Source organism: Phocoena phocoena, chromosome 15, assembly GCF_963924675.1.
Source record: "Phocoena phocoena chromosome 15, mPhoPho1.1, whole genome shotgun sequence".
Classification (NCBI taxonomy): domain Eukaryota; kingdom Metazoa; phylum Chordata; class Mammalia; order Artiodactyla; family Phocoenidae; genus Phocoena; species Phocoena phocoena.
Genome location: NC_089233.1, coordinates 63,482,245 through 63,503,575, shown reverse-complemented (window position 1 = coordinate 63,503,575; position 21,331 = coordinate 63,482,245). Strand labels below are relative to the sequence as shown.

The window sequence follows — 21,331 nt, the reverse complement described above, 5'->3', positions numbered from 1 at the left end:
AAAGAAAAAGTGAGGGGACTGTTCTAGATTAAAGAGACAGTAACTGACTGGAATGGGTGAGTCTTGACTGGATTCTGGTTTGGAAAAAACAGTTATAAAGGATGTTTGGGGGTACTCAGAATTTTTTTTTTTTTTGTGGTACGTGGGCCTCTCACCGCCGCAGCCCTTCCCGCTGCGGAGCACAGGCTCCGAACACGCAGGCTCAGCGGCCACGGCCCACGGGCCCAGCCACTCCGCAGCACGTGGGATCCTCCCAGACCGGGGCATGGACCCGCGCCCCCCACATCAGCAGGCGGACTCCCAACCACTGCGCCACCAGGGAAGCCCGGGTACTCAGAATATTTTGAAGATAGATTAGATATTAGATGATGATAGGAAATTGTTAACTTCTTGGATGTGATAATAGTATTATGGTATATAGGAGTATGTCCTTATTTTTAGGAGCTGTATGCAGAAGTCTTTGGGGAAGAAGTGTCATGATGTGTAGAAAATTCATACACACAGAAAAGTTCATATATGGCAATGTGTTATGGTTTCATCTAGATGACAGACATGTGGTTGATTATTGTATTATTTTTTCAACTTTTCTGTGTGTTCGAAAATTTTACAATGAAAAGGAGAGACATTAAAATACAGGCCCTGAAGTTGTCTTGGCTTGGATTCTGCTTAGCTCTGTGACCCTGGGAAGTGATTACTTAACTTCTCTATGCCTCAGTTTCCTCATCTGTAAAATGGAGATAATGCAGTAGTAGCTACTGCAAAGGGTTAATACATGTCAAGTATTTAGAACAGTATGATACAAATTCAGTAGATATTAGTTACGGTTATTAGTATTCAAATGTTCATAAAAAGGACATGGTTACCAGCGGGGAGATACGTGGGGTGATAGGGGGAAGAGAAAATAATTCATTTTCTAGAGTCAAAGGAACTGTAAACATTAGTTTGTACTTACCACTTTGACGCTACAAATCTGCTTCCAGTCTGCTGGTACTATTTCTAGAGGGTACAAAAGGCAGGTGGTAGACAAGCTAACGTCTGATCAGTGCCAAAGGCAAAGCTGTTTTTCTCTTTCCTACATGAGACACAGAGAGGCTTCATGATCAAAGGCGGGATGCTGCATCTGGCCCCCTGGTGCGTCACTTCTGAGAATGGTAGTTTGAGCCCATCTGGTCCCTTCCCCCAACTTTACTCTTCCTCTGACCTTGGCTTACAGCCTAGTTTCCAAATTAGAGAGAAGCTTAAAATGTTATGATCTGATAGCCTGCAGAATACAATAGCCCTAAAGTGCACAGGACCAAGAGGCTACAGTGAAGGATACGCCAAGTGCACAGGACCTCAAGGCTGAAGCTGTGAAGCTGGCAGAGGGAGTTTCATGCAGTCAGGGAAGTTTCTAGTCCCCTCCTTCCTTTTGCTTGGGATTCCTTAGATGGCTTGAGGTCCTTATTTTCTTTGAAAGAACAGAAAGCAGGGTGAAATAACCTTGTGAGTCTTCTTACGGTTTTTGCTTTAATCTAATCTGACCTCTCGTCTTTGAATTGAAAAAGTTAATTCTGTGATTTCTATATTTCTGGAGCTTGGAGCAGGTCACATGATACTAGCTTGCACTAAAGAAGCCAAACCCAACCAGGTCTTTCTTGCCAACTGGGCCCTTCCCCAGGCTTTCTTTGGGGCCTTATTTAGAATTTTCACATCTTACTCCTTCTTTCCCCAGCAACGTTTTGTTAGCTCTTCTGCTTCCAGGAGGGGGCCAAAGCAGAGGTAGCAATGCTCTTACCTTCCTTTCTTTTTATTTATTTATTTTATTATTTATTTCTGGCTGCATCGGGTCTCAGTTGTGGCGCACAGGCTCTTTGTTGCAGCACGCAGGCTTCTCTCGTGGCTTTTGGGCTCCAGAGCACGTGGGCTCTGTAGTTGCAACGTGGGGACTCTCTAGTTGTGGCACACGGGGTAAGTTGCCCCACCAGGGATCGAACCTGAGTCTCCTGCATTGGAAGATGGATCCTTAACCACTGCACCACCAGGGAAGTCCCTCTTTCTTTTTAGAACAGGTAAAAATGAGGGTAAGGGGTTGATCATGCATTTGCAATAAACTTTTTACCAGTTTTATTGCCTCTAGTATACCTAATCATGTAAAATATATCTCCTGGGTCTCATTCTGATATTCTAAGAGTTTAGATATAAAAACTTTTGTTAGATTTCAACTCTCTTTGAGAGTTTTTTCTGATAACTGACTTTTTCCTTTTTGCACCATGTCCTAGAAAGAAAATTGTTTCTATTTAGAAAATGCTTTTCTCCCTAGTACTTTAGAGAGTTGGTGGGGGAGGGAGATAATTATACATTTCTCCTCTTCCTTATTATAGTTTGGCTTTTTCTGAAGCAATCTGAGGATTTTCTTACTTCTCTAAATATTTTTATGTGTTAACAACAATGTGACTTCTGGGATACAACTACACACTGGTTTAATTTTTCAGGTTGAGCGTGCACATAGCCCGTGGACCACATCCGTCCCACAGATGTGTTTATGTAACCTAAGTGTTTATTAGTTGTCAATATTTTTAAAATTCATGTTAAAAATTTATATTTCTGGCTTCTTTTGAAAAATTGGAAGGTCTGTCTCCTTTAGTTTACCTCTTCAGTTTACTGCAATCCCTATGCTTCATCTCAATCACACTTCACTCATTTGTTACCTGCCTGGCTCCTTTAGGTATTTGAGAGTGTGTGTGTGTGTGTGTGTGTGTGTGTGTGTGTGTGTGTGTGTGACTGTGTCTGTGTTTATATCCACTAAAAGATCTAGAAACAATGACCAACCCAGTATCAGTGATTACCCTTGGAGCTCAGATTGTAATCTTACTATTTTTACCCATTAAAAGAAACTAGGGTTTCTTAGAGAAATGGCTGATTCTATCTTTAGGTCAGGAAATGTACAGGATGATCCTGTATCGTTGTGATACCAGATAACAAGTAAACTATCAAAGACTCCTGTGGAATCTAAAAACTGGTACAAATGAATGTATATGCAAAACAGAAACAGGCTCCCAGATATAGAAAACAAACTTGTGGTTACCAAAGGGAAGAGGGAAGTGGGGAGGGATAAATTAGGGGTATGGGATTAACATGTTTTATGTGGTTTTATGTATTTTGTATTTTATTTTTACAATAAAGAGTTTTTAAAAATTGATCTGAATGTTTAAGGCACCATTCTTCCAACCCTTCTACTTACATACTTTTCATTTTAAGTCAACATTTGCTATTGAGCAGAACAGGTAGGTAAAATGAATGCTCAATCTGTTCACTGGGAAATTTGCAATGTGGACCTCTAGATTAAGTTTGGCTCTAGGGTTTGTAAATAACAAGCCATCAAAGGATTGCCTGAGTTTCTCTTCTTAAGAATTTCAGGGGCTTCCCTGGTGGTGCATTGGTTAAGGATCTGCCTGCCAATGCAGGGGACAAGGGTTCAAGCCCTGGTCTGGGAAGATCCCACATGCCGCGGAGGAGCTAAGCCCGTGCACCACAACTACTGAGCCTGCACTCTAGAGCCCATGAGCCACAGCTACTGAAGCCCGTGTGCTACAACTACTGAAGCCCACGCACCTAGAGTCCGTGCTCTGCAACGAGAAGCCACTGCAAGTAGAAGCCTGTGCGCTGCAATGAAGAATAGCCCCCGCTCACTGTAACTAGAGAAAGCCCGCATGCAGCAACGAAGACCCAACGCAGCCAAAAATAATAAATAAATAAAATAAAAGAATTTCAGGTGTGCCTCACTTTATGTAACAGGAGTAGTCCTAAAAGATTACTTAATCTTTAATTGAGGCAAATTTTTATAAGTAGGCTCAGTAAATATACTACATTATATTTTCAGGGCTCTGTTACCCAAAGCCAAACCTGACTCCAAGACCAAGTCTTAAAAATTATACCTAAAAAAAAAAAAATTATTCCTAAAATTTAATACACATTTTATAATCACAGATTTGCCGGCAGTGGGGAATCATTTCCTACTCAAACAACAACAGTAACACTTCAGGTCCAATAAAGCACTGAGAACATGGCAGCAAACCAAACCTGGGAGGCTGCTAATGGGATCTGCGAAGTTTGAAAAGCTTCTCTTATCTTGGGTATGTGCTCAGGAATCTACTAGAAGAACCATTTTGAACAATCTACCTGATTCATTTCTTCATGGATGTCTCATTTCCCACCTTATTTCTTTTTAAATGTCCTTAGTAGGAAGGAAGGGGGAAACAAAAACTTTTTGCTTTCAAGGGTTTGGGGGGTTTTTTGTTTGTTTGTTTCTCCCCTGGGCTATGGTTTTCTCCCTCCCTCCCTCCCTCCCTTCCTTCTATACTAGATGGCAGTATTTTTGAGGAAGAAGAGAAGATCAAGATTATCAAAGGCAGGTAGAAGTCTAGAAGGGAACTCAGAACCTGTGTCTTCCTCTTTAAATGTATCTAGGGCTGCCTCCTCTTTGTTGAATTATTTTCCATCCCCAGAAATGTACTATTTTCTTAAAACTTTGTTCTTTCAGAGCAGCATTGTCAATAGAACTTTTTGTGATGATGGATATGTTCTGTACCTGTATATTGTCAGTACGGTAGCCATGAGCCTCATGTGGTGATTGAATACTTGCAGTGTGCTAGTGAGACTGAGGAACTGAATTTTTAATGTTAATTAATTTCCATTCATTTAGATTTTTTATTTCTTTTATTTATGTTTAGCTGCGTTGGGGCTTCGTTGCTGCGTGCGGGCTTTCTCTAGTTGCGGTGAGCGGGGGCTACTCTTCGTTGCGGTGTGCAGGCTTCTCGTTGCAGTGTGCAGGCTTCTCGTTGCGGTGGCTTCTCTTTGCTGTGGAGCACGGGCTCTGGGTGCGCTTCATGTGGGCTTCAGTAGTTGTGGCACGCGGGCTCAGTAGTTGTGGCTCGTGGGCTCTAGAGCACAGGCTCAGTAGTTGTGGTGCACGGGCTTAGTTGCTCCGCGGCATGTGGGATCTTCCCGGACCAGGGCCCGAACCCGTGTCCCCTGCATTGGCAGGGTGATTCTTAACCGCTGCACCACCAGGGAAGTCCCCATTAACTTAGATTTAAATAACCACATGTGGCTAGGGGACGGCACAGTTTTTGTTGTTGTTGTTTTTAATTTTATTTTACTTTAAAATGTTTTTTTATTGTGGTAAAAGTCACATAATATAAGACATACTATTTTAACTGTATTTAACTGTACAGTTCAGTGGCACTAAGTACATTCACATTGTTGTGCAACTCTCACCATCATCCATCTCCCGAATTTTTCACCTTTCTAAACTGAAACTCTGTCCCAATTTAACACTAACTCCCCATTCCTCCTCCCCACTACCCCACCCCCTGACATCTACCAATGTACTTTCTGACACTATGAATTTGACTCTTCTAGGTACCTCGTATAAATGGAATCAAACAGTATTTATCGGGGCTTCCCTGGTGGCGCAGTGGTTGAGAGTCCGCCTGCCGATGCAGGGGACATGGGTTCGTGCCCTGGTACTGGAGGATCCCACATGCCGCGGAGCGGCTAGGCCCGTGAGCCATGGCCGCTGAGCCTGCGCGTCCTGAGCCTGTGCTCCGCAACGGGAGAAGCCACAACAGTGAGAGGCCTGCGTACCGCAAAAAAAAAAAAAAAAAAAAACCCACCAGTATTTATCTGCACCTAATGTATATTGGAATGCATTTTTAAGGTTAACCTAATATATGGACAACACAGTTTTAAAGAGAAGTAAGAGTAGAGCTACACATGTGCAAGCTTAGAGAGCGGCCATAGGGTTGATCCGATTCCATTCCCCTCATTATCTGTTAACAGTAATGTTTTCTCCATTCTTTTGACTGACTTCCCATTCTCCTTAAAGTTTTTTTTAAATATTTATTTATTTATTTGGCTACACAAGGCCTTAGTTGCAGCATACGGGATCTTAGTTGCTGCGTGCGGGATCTTAGTTGTGGCATGTGGGATCTAGTTCCCTGAGCAGGGATCAAACCTGCATTGGGAGCATGGAGTCTTAACTGCTGGACCACCAGGGAAGTCCCCTCATTAAAGTCTTTACCATGGAGTTATGATGTCTATAATTTATCTTAAAATACTTCTGCATAGACCATCTGATATTATACACGTGCCAGTTAGTTTCAGCCTCAACTCAAGGGGCAATGAGTTACTTTAATGAAGCATCCATGCTGCATGGTGCTCATCCAGCTTTGTATCAGAAAGGCCACACTCCACAGGTGGTTGCCATAGGTGCTTCTGCTCTGCATAGCTTGAGCTGCACCTTTGCTAATTATAGCGTAGTTAATGTCAGAAGCAGATTGGATTTTTATTGGTGAGATTAGTTGAATGTTAGAAGTAGGCACTCATTGGTGAAAATGAAGTATTCTGTCCTCATCCCTGCTATTTTGTTCTTTTCTTTCTACTTCTTTCTTTGTCATCCCAAGTAACTGTTCTGTTTAGTTTCTGATTTATCCTTCCTGTATTTCTTTTGCACAAATGAGCCAATACATGTATATTTTCTTCAATCTCCTTCTTTCTTATATGAAGAATAGCATACTATAGGTACTCTTTTATGCTTTGCTTTTTTACACTTAACATTATTTTCTGGAAATCACTACTTATAGATGCATAGAGGTCTTCCTCATTCTTTTTTAAGTGGCTTAGTACTCCATTTTGTGGACATACCATAGTTTATTCAACTTCTCTCCTATGTATAAGAATTTAGATTGTTTCCAGTATTTTGCAATTATAATTAGTGCTTCAATGAGTCACCTTGTATATATGTATTTTCGTGTTGTTAGAGGTATATCTTCAAGGCAGATTTCTAGAAGTATTAGAATTACTGGATCCAAAGGTTAAGTGTATATGTAGTTTGTTAGGTCTTTTCAAATTTCCCTCCAGAAGGATTGTACAAATTTTCTGTTCCCACCAATAAAATATGAGAGTGCCTGTTTCCCCACAACCTCACTGAGTGTGTTATCACATTAAAAATTTTTGGCCAGTCTGGTGAGAAATGGTATCTCAGTGTTTTTTTAATTTTCATTTTTCTAAATATGACTGAGTTTGAACATTTTTTCATATTTGTGAATTGTCCATTGCCCACCCTCCTCATTTTTCTATTGGATTTGTTAGGTCTTATTTCCCTCAATTTTTAAGAATATGGGGAGTATTAACCCTTTGTCTACAGATATTTTCTTCCAGTTTTTCATTTGTCCTTTTTATAGTGTTCTTCTTTTAACAGCTTTTATTTTTTAATCAAGATATAATTTATATATCATATTATTTACCAATTTAAAGTGTACAATTCAATGATTTTTACTCTATTTACAGAGTTTTGCAGCCATCACCACAATCAAAACTAGCGTATTTTTATCACCCAAAAAGAAACCCCATACCCATCCATTATGCTAATTTGTTTTGCCCCCGTGTCCCACACCCCCTCCAGCCCTAGGCAGCCACTCTTCTGCTTTCTGTGTTTGTAGATTTTCTTATCCCGGACATTTCATAAGAATGGTATCATACAATATGCGGTCTTTTATGACTGGCTTCCTTCATTTAGCATGATGTTTTTAGGGTTCAGCCCTGTTGTAGCATGTTTTCGTACTTTATTCCAAATAATATTGCCAAATAATATTCCATTATATGAATATGCTATATTTTATTTATTCATTCACCAGTTGATAGGTGTTTGGATTGTTTCTACTTTTTTGCTATTTATGAATAATGCTGCTGTGAATAGTTGCATACATGTTTTTGTGTATGCAAATATGTGGGCACATATTCTCATTTTATTTATGGTATTTTTAATATGTAAAATGTTACATTTTTATTGCTTCTGGATTTTGAACTTTTCCCTACATCAAGGTTAAAGATGAATTTACCATGTTTTTTCCTAGTACGTCATGGTTTCATTAAAAAAATATTACTAATTTTTTACTAAACTCCTTAATTCATTTGGAGTTTAATTCTTGTGATTGGTGTGAGATATAAATCTAATTTTTTTCTTTTTTCAAATGGTTACCTAGTTGTCCCGACACCATTTATTAAAAAGTCCATCTGTACCCCACTGATATGCCACCTTTGGCATATACTAAGTTTCTGTAAGTATTTTGGTCTAATGCTGGCTTTCTATTTTATTCTACTAGTCTGTCTATGTGCCAATATTGTACTATTTTAATTATACAGCTTTCATAGTATATTTTAATGTGTGATAGGGCTAGTCTCCCCTTCATGATTTTTCCTTATCACTGTTTTCCTAGCTATCCTTGCATGTTTGTTTTTCCATGCAAACTTTAATATCATCTTGTTTAACTCCATAAAACAGCTTGTTGGCATTTTTATTGGGATTGCATTGTTGTATTGAATTTATAAATTAATTTAGGGAGAACTGATGATGTTGAATCATCCTAAACAACAACAGGGGATATCTGTACATTTGTTCAAGTCTGTGTTAGTGTCTTTCAGGAGTGTTTTGAAATTTTTCTTAAATAGGTTTTACACATTTCCTGTTAAATTTAATTCTAAGTTTTATTTTCCTTGATGTTTTCTCTGCCATCGTGTCCTATAATTGTCTATTATTTGTGCATATGAAGGCTGTTTGTATCTTTTTTTTCTTTCCAGGTTTATTGAGATATAATTGACATACAGCACCATATGTTTAAGGTATACAGTACAATGATTTGACCTACGTACATCATGAAACAATTACCACAATAAGTTTAGTAAACATCATCATCTCGTATAGATAGAAAATAAAAGAGAAAGAAAAGAAAATATTTTCCCTTGTGATGAGAGCTCTTAGGATTTGCTCTAACAACTTTCTTATATAACATCCAGCAGTGTTAATTATATTTATCATGTTGTACTTTACTTCCCTAGTACTCATTTATCTTATAACTGGAAGTTTGTACCTTTCGATCACCTTCATCCAATTCCCCTGCATCTGGTAACCACAAATCTGATCTCTTTTTCTATGAGTTTATTTGTTTGTTTTTGAAGTATAATTGATCTACAGCACTATGTTAGTTCCTGGTCCACAATGTAGTGATTCAGTATTTCTGTATATTACAAAATGATCACCATGGCTATTTGTATGTTAGTTTTATACCCTGCTACTCCACTGAATTATCTTATTGTTTGTTATTTTTATTATGAGTAGTTGTTGCATATATCTAGATACTGACATGAGTTCTTACCTTTAAGTTCTTTGTGATACATATATCAATAGCTTTTCTTATCTTGAACTAACCTTGAATTTTTGGAATAAACCCAACCTAGTCATAACACAACTTTATCATGATCTTTTTCATGTGATGTTGAATTAGATAATATTTCACTTAGTATTTTTGTATTTGTGTCAGTAATTGATTTTGGTATCAAGCTTATAATATTTGCTGTGAAATAGTTAATGTAAGATTAAAATCACCTGCTTCTGGGCTTCCCTGGTGGCGCAGTGGTTGAGAGTCCGCCTGCCGATGCAAGGGACACAGGTTCGTGCCCCGGTCCGGGAAGATCCCACGTGCTGCGGAGCGGCTAGGCCTGTGAGCCATGGCTGCTGAGTCTGCGTGTCCGGAGCCTGTGCTCCGCAACGGGAGAGGCCACAGCAGTGGGAGGCCCGCATACCGCAAAAAAAAAAAAAAAAAAAAAAAAATCACCTGCTTCTTGAATGTTGCTAGAACTTTCCTGTAAGACTGGCTGGGCCTGCTCTTTTTTTTCAATAATTATCTCTAGATAGAATTTTTAAAATGAATTTATTTTATTTATTTATTTTTGGTTGCGTTGGGTCTTCCTTGCTGTGCATGGGCTTTCTCTAGTTGTGGCGTTCAGGCTTCTCATTGTGGTGGCTTCTCTTGCTGTGTAGAGCATAGGCTCTAGGTGCATGGGCTTCAGTAGCTGTGACACACGAGCTCAGTAGTTGTGACTTGTGGGCTCTAGAGCGCAGGCTTAGTAGTTGTGGTGCACGGGCTTAGTGGCTCTGCGGCATGTGGGATCTTCCCGGACCAGGGCTCAAACCCACGTCCCCTTCATTGGCAGGCAGATTCTTTTTTTTTTTTTTTTTTTGCGGTACGTTGGCCTCTCACTGTTGTGGCCTCTCTCGTTGCGGAGCACAGGCTCCGGACGCCCTGGCTCAGCGACCATGGCTCACGGGCCCAGCCGCTCCGCGTCATGTGGGATCTTCCCAGACCGGGGCATGAACCCATGTCCCCTGCATCGGCAGGCGGGTTCTCAACGACTGCGCCACCAGGGAAGCCCCGGCAGGCAGATTCTTAAGCACTGTACCACCAGGCAAGTCCCTTGCTCTTTTCTTTATGGGAGAAATTTTCATTACTAATTCAATTTCTTAAATGGTTATAAGACCATTCAAATTTTCTATGTCTTCTTGAATTAGCTTTTTCTCTCTTTTTTTTTTTTGACTGCACCACGCGGTACGTGGGATCTTAGTTCCCCAACCAGAGATCAAACCCGCGCCCCTTGCATTGGAAGCTCAGAGTCTTAACCACTGGACCACCAGGGAGGTCCCTCCCTAACTTTTTATTTCATGCTTTCACAAAAGTTGAAAGACTAATGTAATAAATACCCTTAATTTGGATTCTCCTTTTCTATATCTCTATAGATATATAGGGTTCTTTTTTTTCGTTTTTCTTTTCCTAACTCATTTGCAGAAAAGTTTCAGACAATAAGACATATCAATTCTAAATACTCAGCAGGTAACTCTTAAGAACTAGAGCATTCTTCTACACAACCATAATACTATTAGCACACTCCAGAAGATTAGCTTTCAGAGATTAATATTATCTAATGTATACACTCTAAATTCAAATTCCCCAATTTATACATAACTTTTATAGCATTTTGGGGAAGAGATGGGGTTCAAGATCCAGTCAAGGATCATTGTCATCTCCTTTATCTCCACCTTTTGTTTTTTAATAACACCAGCGTTTTAAGTGAACCATTTGTTTATATTTTCCATAGACTGTATCCATTTTGCCTCAGTTTTTAAAGACATTGGCATACTTTTTTCTTTTTAATTAATTAATTTATTTTTGGCTGTGCTCGGGCTTTCTCTAGTTGTGGTGAGTGGGGGCTACTCTTCGTTGCGGCGTGCAGAGTTCTCATTGCGGTGGCTTGTCTTGTTGCAGAGCATGGGGTCTAGCCATGCAGGCTTCAGTAGTTGTAGCGCACAGGCTGTAGAGCGCAGGCTCAGTAGTTGTGACTCACAGGCTTAGTTGCTCCGCGGCATGTGGGATCTTCCCGGACCAAGCCACGAACCCGTGTCCCCCGCATTGGCAGGCGGACTCCCAACCACTGCGCCACCAGGGAAACCCCAAAAGTACATAATTAAAAAATACTTTATTGCTAAAAATTGCTAACCATCATCATCTGAGCCTTCAGTGAATCATAATCTTTTGCTGGTAGACGGTCTTGCCTCAATGTTTTGTTTTGTTTTCTTTTTGATTTACTTTTTAAAATTTATTTTTTTATACAGCAGGTTCTTATTAGTTATCCATTTTATGCATATTAGTGTATATATGTCAATCCCAATCTCCCAATTCATCACACCACCACCACCAGCCCCCCCGGCGCTATCCCCCCTTGGTGTCCATACATTTGTTCTCTACATCTGTGTCTCAATTTCTGCCCTGCAAACTGGTTCATCTGTACCATTTTTCTAGGTTCCACATATATGCATTAATATACGATATTTGTTTTTCTCTTTCTGACTTACTTCACTCTGTATGACAGTCTCTAGATCTATCCATGTCTCTACAAATTACCCAACTTCATTCCTTTTTATGGCTGAGTAACATTCCATTGTATATATGTACCACATCTTCTTTATCCATTCGTCTGTGAATGGGCATTTAGGTTGCTTCCATGACCTGGCTATGGTAAATAGTGCTGCAATGAACATTGGGGTGCATGTGTCTTTTTGAATTATGGTTTTCTCTGGGTATACATGCGAGTAGTGGGATTGCTGGGTCATATGATACTTCTACTTTTAGTTTTTTAAGGAACCACCATACCGTTCTCCATAGTGGCTGTATCAATTTACATTCCCACCAACAGTGCAAGAGGGTTCCCTTTTCTCCACACCCTCTCCAGCATTTGTTGTTTGTAGATTTTCTGATGATGCCCATTCTAACTGGTGTGAGGTGATACCTCATTGTAGTTTTGATTTGCATTTCTCTAATAATTAGTGATGTTGGGCAGCTTTTTATGTGCTTCTTGGCCATCTGTATGTCTTCTTTGGAGAAATGTCTATTTAGGTCTTCGGCCCACTTTTGGATTGAGTTGTTTGTTTTTTTGTTATTGAGCTGCATAAGCTGTTTATATATTTTGGAGATTAATCCTTTGTGCGTTGCTTCATTTGCAAATATTTTCTCCCATTCTGAGGGCTGCCTTTTCGTCTTGTTTGTAGTTTCCTTGGCTTTGCAGAAGCTTTCAAGTTTCATTAGGTCCCATTTGTTTATTTTTGTTTTTATTTCCATTACTCTAGGAGGTGGATCAAAAAAGATCTTGCTGTGATTTGTGTCAAAGAGTGTTCTTCCTATGTTTTCCTCTAAGAGTTTTATAGTGTCCAGTCTTACATTTAGGTCTCAAATCCATTTTCAGTTTATTTTTGTGTATGGTGTTAGGGAGTGTTCTAATTTCATTCTTTTACATATAGCTGTCCAGTTTTCCCAGCACCACTTATTGAAAAGACTGTCTTTTCTCCATTGTATATCCTTGACCCTTTGTCATAGATTAGTTGACCATAGGTGCGTGGGTTTATCTCTGGGCTTTCTGTCTTGTTCCATTGATCTATGTTTCTGTTTCTGTGCCAGTACCATATTGTCTTGATTACTGTAGCTTTGTAGTATAGTCTGAAGTCAGGGAGTCTGATTCCTCCAGCTCCGCTTTTTCCCTCAAGACAGCTTTGGCTATTCGGGTCTTCTGTGTCTCCACACAAATTTTAAGATTTTTTGTTCTAGTTCTGTAAGAAATGCCATTGGTAGTTTGATAGGGATTGCATTGAATCTGTAGATTGCTTTGGGTAATAGAGTCATTTTCACAATATTGATTGTTCCAATCCAAGAACATGGTATATCTCTCCATCTGTTTGTTTCATCTTTAATTTCTTTCGTCAGTGTCTTATAGTTTTCTGCATACAGGTCTTTTGTCTCCTTAGGTAGGTTTATTCCTAGGTATTTTATTCTTTTTGTTTCAATGGTAAATGGGAGTGTTTCCTTAATTTCTCTTTCACATTTTTCGTTGTTAGTGTATAGGAATGCAAGAGATTTCTGTGCATTAATTTTGCATACTGCAACTTTACCATATTCATTGATGAGCTCTAGTAGTTTTCTGGTGGCATCCTTAGGATTCTCTATGTATAGTATCATGTCATCTGCAAACAGTGATAGTTTTACTCCTTCGTTTCCAATTTGTATTTCTTTTTCTTCTCTGATTGCCATGGCTGGGACTTCCAAAACTATGTTGAATAATAGTGGTGAGGCTGGACATCCTTGTCTTATTCCTGACCTTAGAGGAAATGCTTTCAGTGTTTCACCATTGACAATGATGCTTGCTGTGGGTTTGTCATATATAGCTTTTATTATGTTGAGGTAGGTTCCCTATATGCCCACTTTCTGGAGAGTGTTTATCATAAATGGATGTTGAATTTTGTCAAAAGCTTTTTCTGCATCTATTTAGATGATCATATGGTTTTTATTCTTCAATTTGTTAATATGGTATATCACATTGATTGATTTGCATATATTGAGGAATCCTTGCATCCCTGGGATAAATCCCACTTGATCATGGTGTATGATCCTTTTGATGTGCTGTTGGATTCTGTTTGCTAGTATTTTGTTGAGGGTTTTTGCATCTATATTCATCAGTGATATTGGTCTATAATTTTCTTTTTTTATAATATCTTTGTCTGGTTTTGGTATCAGGGTGATGGTGGCCTCATAATATGAGTTTGGGAGTGTCCCTTCCTCTGCAATTTTTGGGAAGAGTTTGAGAAGGATGGGTGTTAGCTCTTCTCTAAATGTTTGGTAGAATTCACCTGTGAAGCCATCTGGTCCTGGACTTTTATTTGTTGGAAGATTTTTAATCACAGTTTCAATTTTATTACTTGTGATTGGTCTGTTGATATTTTCTATTTCTTCCTGTTTCAGTCTTGGAAGGTTATAAGAATTTGTCCATTTCTTCCAGGTTGTCCATTTTATTGGCATAGAATTGCTTGTAGTAGTCTTTTAGGACGCTTTGTATTTCTGCAGTGTCTATTGTAACTTCTCCTTTTTCATTTCTAATTTTATTGATTTGAGTCCTCTCCCTCTTTTTCTTGATGAGTCTGGCTAATGGTTTATCAATTTCTTTCATCTTCTCAAAGAACCAGCTTTTAGTTTTATTGATCTTTGCTATTGTTTTCTTTGTTTCTATATCATTTATTTCTGCTCTGATCTTTATGATTTCTTTCCTTCTGCTAACTTTGGGTTTTGTTTGTTCTTCTCTCTCTAGTTCGTTTAGGTGTAAGGTTAGGTTGTTTATGTGAGATTTTTCTTGTTCTTGATGTAGGCTTGTAATTGCTATAAACTTCCCTCTTAGAACTGCTTTCGCTGTGCCCCATAGGTTTTGGATTGTTGTGTTTTCATTGTCATTTGTCTCTAGGGTTTTTTTTTTTTTTTTTTTTTTGCGGTACTCGGGCCTCTCAGTGCTGTGGCCTCTCCCGTTGCGGAGCACAGGCTCCAGACACGCAGGCTCAGGGGCCATGGCTCACGGGCCCAGCCGCTCTGTGGCATGTGGGATCTTCCCGGCCCGGGGTGCAAACCCGTGTCCCCTGCATCAGCAGGCGGACTCTGAACCACTTTGCCACCAGGGAAGCCCTCTAGGTATTTTTTGATTTCCTTTTTGATTTCTACAATGATCTAGTTATTTAGTAACATATTGTTTAGCCTCCATGTGTTTGTGTTTTTTATGTCTTTTTTCCCCTGTAATTGATTTCTAATCTCATAACATTGTGGTTAGAAAAGATGCTTGATATGATTTCAATTTTCTTAAATTTACTGAGGCTTGATTTGTGACCCAAGATGTGATCTATCCTGGAGAATGTTCTGTGTGCACTTGAGAAGAAAGTGTAATCTGCTGTTTTTGGATGGAATGTCCTATAAATATCAATTATGTCTATCTGGCCTATTGTGTTATTTAAAGCTTCTGTTTCCTTATTTATTTTCATTTTGGATGATCTCTCCATTGGTGAAAGTGAGGTGTTAAAGTCCCCCACTATTATTGTGTTACTGTCGATTTCCTCTTTTACAGCTGTTAGCAGTTGCCTTATATATTGAGGTGCTCCTGTGTTGGGTGCATATATATTTATAATTGTTATATCTTCTTCTTGGATTGATCCCTTAATCATTATGTAGTGTCCTTGTCTCTTGTAACATTCTTTATTTTAAAGTTTATTTTATCTGATATGAGTATTGCTACTCCAGCTTTCTTTTGATTTCCATTTGCATGCAATATCTTTTTCCATCCCCTCACTTTCAGTCTGTATGTGTCCCTAGGTCTGAAGTGGGTCTCTTATAGACAGCATATATATAGGTCTTGTTTTTGTATCCATTCAGCAAGCCTGTGTCTTTTGCTTGGAGCATTTAATCCATTCACATTTAAGGTAATTATCGATATGTACGTCCCTATATCCATTTTCTTAATTGTTTTGGGTTTGTTTTTGTAGGTCCTTTTCTTCTCTTGTTTCTCCAACTTAGAGAAGTTCCTTTAGCATTTGTTGTAAGCTGGTTTGGTGGTGCTGAATTCTCTTAAGTTTTGCTTGTCTGTAACGCTTTTGACCTCTCCATCGAATCTGAATAAGATCCTTGCTGGGTAGAGTAATCTTGGTTGTAGGTTCTTCCCTTTCATCACTTTAAATATATCATGCCACTCCCTTCTGGCTTGTAGAATTTCTGCTGAGAAATCAGCTGTTACCCTTATGGGAGTTCCCTTGTATGTTATTTGTCGTTTTTCCCTTGCTGCTTTCAATAATTTTTCTTTGTCTTTAATTTTTGCCAATTTGATTACTATGTGTCTTGGCATGTTTCTCCTTGTTTTTATCCTGTATGGGACTCGCTGCGCTTCCTGGACTTGGGTGGCTATTTCATTTCCGATGTTAGGGAAATTTTCGACTATAATCTCTTCAAATATTTTCTCTGGTCCTTTCTCTCTCTCTTCTCCTTCTGGGACCCCTATAATGCAAATATTGTTGCATTTAATGTTGTCCCAGAGGTCTCTTAGGCTGTCTTCATTTCTTTTCATTCTGTTTTCTTTATTCTGTTCCACAGCAGTGAATTCCACCATTCTGTCTTCCGGGTCACTTATCCGTTCTTCTGCCTCAGTTATTCTGCTATTGATTCCTTCTAGTGTAGTTTTCATTTCAGTTATTATATTGTTCATCTCTGTTTGTTCTTTAATTCTTCTAGGTCTTTGTTAAACGTTTCTTGCATCTTCTCGATCTTTGCCTCCATTCTTTTTCCGAGGTCCTGGATCATCTTCACTATCATTATTCTGAACTCTTTTTCTGGAAGTTTGCCTATCTCCACTTCATTTAGTTGTTTTTCTGAGGTGTTATCTTGTTCCTTCATCTGGTACATAGCCCTCTGCCTTTTCATCTTGTCTATCTTTCTGCGAATGTGGTTTTTGTTCCACAGGCTGCAGGACTGTAGTTCTTCTTGCATCTGCTGTCTGCTCTCTGGTGGATGAGGCTATCTAAGAGGCTTGTGCAGGTTTCCTGGTGGGAGGGACTGGTGGTGGGTAGAGCTGGGTGTTGCTCTGGTGGGCAGAGCTCAGTAAAACTTTAATCTGCTTGACTGCTGATGGGTGGGACTGGGTTCCCTCCCTGTTTGTTGTTTGGCCTGAGGTAACCCGACACTGGAGCCTACCTGGGCTCTTTGGTAGGGCTAATGGCAGACTCTGGGAGGGCTCACACCAAGGGGTACTTCCCAGAACTTCTGCTGCCAGTGTTCTTGTCACCATGGTGAGCCACAGCCACCCCCCGCCTCTGCAGGAGACCCTCCAACACCAGCAGGTAGGTGTGGTTCAGTCTCTCCTGGGGTCACTGCTCCTTCCCTCCTGGGTCCCGATGTGCACACTACTTTGTGTGTGCCCTCCAAGAGTGGAGTCTCTGTTTCCCCCAGTCCTGTTGAAGTCCTGCAATCAAATCCCACTAGCCTTCAAAGTCTGATTCTCTAGGAATTCCTTCTCCCGTTGCCAGACCCCCAGGTGGGGAAGCCTGACTTGGGGCTCAGAACCTTCACTCCAGTGGGTGGGCTTCTGTGGTATAAGTGTTCTCCAGTCTGTGAGTCACCCACCCAGCAGTTATGGGATTTGGTTTTGCTGTGATTGCGCCCCTCCTACCATCTCATTGTGGCTTCTCCTTTGTCTTTGGATGTGGAGTATCTTTTTTGGTATTCCAGTGTCTCCCTGTCGATGATTGTCCAGCAGCTAGTTGTGATTCTGGTGTTCTCCCAAGAAGGAGTGAGAGCGCGTCCTACTCCGCCATCTTGGTTCAGGCTAGCCTATTTCTAGCTTTTGATTTAAAGTGAGAAGTATGCAACACTTCCTTTGATTTGAACACTTAGAAGCCATTGTAGGGTTATTAGTTGGCCTACTTTTAATATTGTTATGTCTCAGGGAATCGGGAGGCCTGAGGAGAGGGAGAGAGACAGGGGAACAGTTGGTCAGTGGAGCAGTCAGAGCACACACATTTATCAATTAAGTTCGCTGTCTTGTATGGTTGCAGTTCATGGTTTACCAAGGCAATTACAATAGTAACATCAAAGATCACTGATCATGGGTCACCATAACAATAATAATGAAAAAGTTTGAAATATTGCAAGAATTACCAAAATGTGACACAGAGATATGAAGTGATCAAATGCTTTTGGAAAAATTGTGCCCTTAGGGTTGCCACAAACCTCCAGTTTGTGAAAAACGCAGGATCTGTGAAGTACAATAAAGCAAAGTGCAGTAAAATGAGGTGTGCCTGTGTTATAACTTTGTTTTCTGTTTCCACAGATTCTACTCTTACTTTCATTATTTCCTTCCTTTTTTTGAAGTGTATTCTGTTCTTTTTCTAATATCTTAAAAAGGATGTTTATTTATTTTCAGCCTTCCATTCAAATATGGTTAATATGGTTGTATGTTTCCCTCAGAGTACTGTTTTATCTGTATTACCTGAATAGTGTTATAAGGTATTTTCATAACCATTAATTTCTTTTTTTTTTGGCTGTGCTGCGTTGCTTGCGGGATCTTAGTTCCCCGATCAGGGATCAAACCGAGGCCCCCAGCAGTGGAAGCACGGAGTCCTAACCACTGGACTGCCAGGGAATTCTGTTATAACCATTAATTTTTTTTTTTTATAACTTTTTTTTAAAATTTATTTTTGGCTGCTTTGGGTCTTCATTGCTGCGCACGGGTGTTCTCCGGTTGTGGTGAGCAGGGGCTACTCTTTGTTGCAGTGTGCAGGCTTCTCATTGCGGTGGCCTCTCCTGTTGCGGAGCACGGGCTCCTGGCACGCAGGCCTCAGTAGTTGCAGCACACGGGCTCAGCAGTTGTGGCTTACGGGCTCTAGAGCGCAGGCTCAGTAGTTGTGGTGCACGGGCTTAGTTGCTCCACGGCATGTGGGATCTTCCTGGACCAGGGCTCAAACCCGTGTCCCCTGCATTGGCAGGAGGACTCCCAACCACTGCGCCACCAGGGAAGTCCCAGCCATTAATTTCTAACATCAAAGCTATCTATTATCATTCCTTCTTTGACTCCTGAGTTATTTGCAAAAGTGTTTAGCACTTTCCTAATGTATTTATAGGTTATCTTTTTATTAAAGATTTTGAGAAATTGCATTATGGTCAGAGCATGGGGTCTGTATGATACAGATTCCTTAAAGTCTGTTGATATTGCTTTATGGCCTGATTCAGGTATGTGGTCAGTTTTTATAAATCCCCCAAAATGTTTTAAATGAATGTGAATCCTCCAGGTACACTGTTTTATAAGTTTATTTTGTTATTTTATTTTATTTATTGTTTTTGGCTGAGTTGGGTCTTCGTTGCTGTGCATGGGCTTTTCTCTGGTTGCAGCGAGTGGGGGCTACTCTTCGTTGCAGTACATGGCCTTCTCATTGTGATGGATTCTCTTGTTGCAGAGCAGGGCTCTAGGCGAGTGGGCTTCAGTAGCTGTGGCACAGGGGCTCAGTAGTTGTGGCTCGTGGGCTCTAGAGCACAGGCTCAGTAGTTGTGACACACGGCCTCCGTAGTTATGGCTCACAGGCTCTAGAGCACAGGCTCAGTAGTTTTGGCGCACAGGCTTAGTTGCTCCATGGCATGTGGGGTCTTCTGGACCAGGGATCAAACCCATGTCCCCCGCATTGGCAGGCGGATTCTTAACCACTGCACCACCAGGGAAGCCCGAGTGTATTTGTTTTTTAAGATCTTTTGTGAACAAATTCATGAAGTGTGTTATTCATATTTCTACTTCATTACTGATTTTTGTCTGTTCGATCTACTAGTTATCCACTGATGATGGATTTGTGTATTTTTTCCTTTGTAGCTCTGTCCAAGTTTGTTTTATATACCTTGAGACTATGTTATTAGGTACCTGCAAGTTTAGAGCTGTAATATCTTGCTGATGAACGTTTTATCACGATAGAACATCTTTATCTCTGCATTACGTTTTACATCAAAGTCTATTTTATCTGGTAACAGTAACCAAACCAATTTTCTTTTGGTTAGTGTTTACCTAGCATATACTTTCAATCCTTTGATTTTCACCTATTCTGTGTCCTGTGTTTTCCAGGAGGGATCTTGAAGTTTAGTCTGATAGCTGCTGTTTGTCCTTGAGATCCTTAAATGTACCATTCTGCCTTCTCTCCCAGCGGCAATACATACCCGTGAAAGTGAAGAGCAAAGCCTTCTGGATCTTCTCTTGGGAGTATGCTACGATGTACTTGGGAAGCCTGGTGGTAATTGTTTGCCTCTCCTTCTTCCTTCTCAGTTCCTGGGATTTCATCCCTGCAGTCTATGGCTTCATGTAAGTAATGACCTCATTAGAAAACCTCTGGAAGCTAATTTAGTTTTCACAGCTCCACCTGGAATCAGAGGGCGAGCAAGCACAGGCGGCATCTAGAGCAGTGGTCCTCAAACTTTAGTGTGCATCAGAATCACCTGCAGGGATTCAACACCCAGATTGCTGGTCTCCACCTCCAGAGGTTCTGATTAAGTAAGTCTGGAGTAGGGACCCCAGAATTGGCATTTCTAATAAATTTTCAGGTGATGCTGTTGCTGTCAGTCCAGGGAACACTCTTTGAGGACCACTGGCTTGATCTAGTGCGATTAAAGAACACTCTCTGGGAACATCCAAAGCAACTACCAGCCTCTGACTGGGAGGTTTTGATTCAATCCGAAACAGTAATGGATGTATTCCTCTATTGCAAGAGGGTCTCCAGCAGTTTTAAAATAAAGCCAATAAAATATGTCAGACTTTTAGAGAAAATCAAAATGGCTTTGCAGGATGAATTCTGCAGGCATTTCCACATATTCTGTCTGTGATATGCTGAGGAAGATAACTGCCCAAGCCTGAAGGAACTCACAGCTCAGTGGGTGATAGACACTTAAACCTGCCAGGGTGGGAAAGAGATCTGTGGCAGGCTCCCCTTTGGGATTCTGGGCTGCTTATTTGTGTTAAATCCTGGCTGAGCCTAACAATGACTTAGTAACCTTCAGCTTTTCATGCTCTGCCTCAGATAAGAGTTTGTAACGCCGATGAATAACTTTTCCTAGTTTTCTGCTGGTCCACAGATTGTGTTCTTTACCTCATTTCACAGAAAAGGAAATGTAGTTACAGCAGGAAGCAAAGACTTGCCCTGGGTGGAGGCCTTCATCAGAGAAATCTGACCATGAACTGTTGCCTCTCTCTCCCTTTCCATGCTTCACTTGTTGTACTTTTAAAATTGTGAATTGACATCAGTTTCAACCCCTTATATATTTTTTAATGTAATGTAAAATTTTTAGAACGGCCAGAATTGCAGCCAATCTTTATCTGATATAACCAGACAAAAAGTTTTCCAGTTAAACCCTTATTTCTCAAACAAGGTCTGGGATCCTAGCCAGAACCTGGCAGTGGTTCCTCGGGCCCCTAGACGTCTCACTGCAGTGTCAGGCACTCAGTCTTCTGGCTCCTGCTGTGGGCATGTGGAACAAGAATGGGCAGGAACAGGATCTTTGACCTTGTCTTCCAGACAAGTCTTTAGAATGCTCAAAATAGGTATTGTTTATTTCAAACCCATTCCTCTTTTGCTACAGTGCTG

General features: G+C 40.4%; 1 protein-coding gene across 1 annotated transcript in view; it reads left to right on the top strand.

Annotated features, from left to right (window-relative positions):
• Positions 1 to 21,331, top strand: part of PIGU (phosphatidylinositol glycan anchor biosynthesis class U) — a 117,954-nt gene that overhangs the window by 68,158 nt on the left and 28,465 nt on the right. The window contains exon 8 of the mRNA XM_065892495.1: positions 19,901 to 20,055. Within this exon, the coding sequence (XP_065748567.1) occupies positions 19,901 to 20,055 (155 nt within the window). The remainder of the gene's footprint in view (positions 1 to 19,900; positions 20,056 to 21,331) is intronic.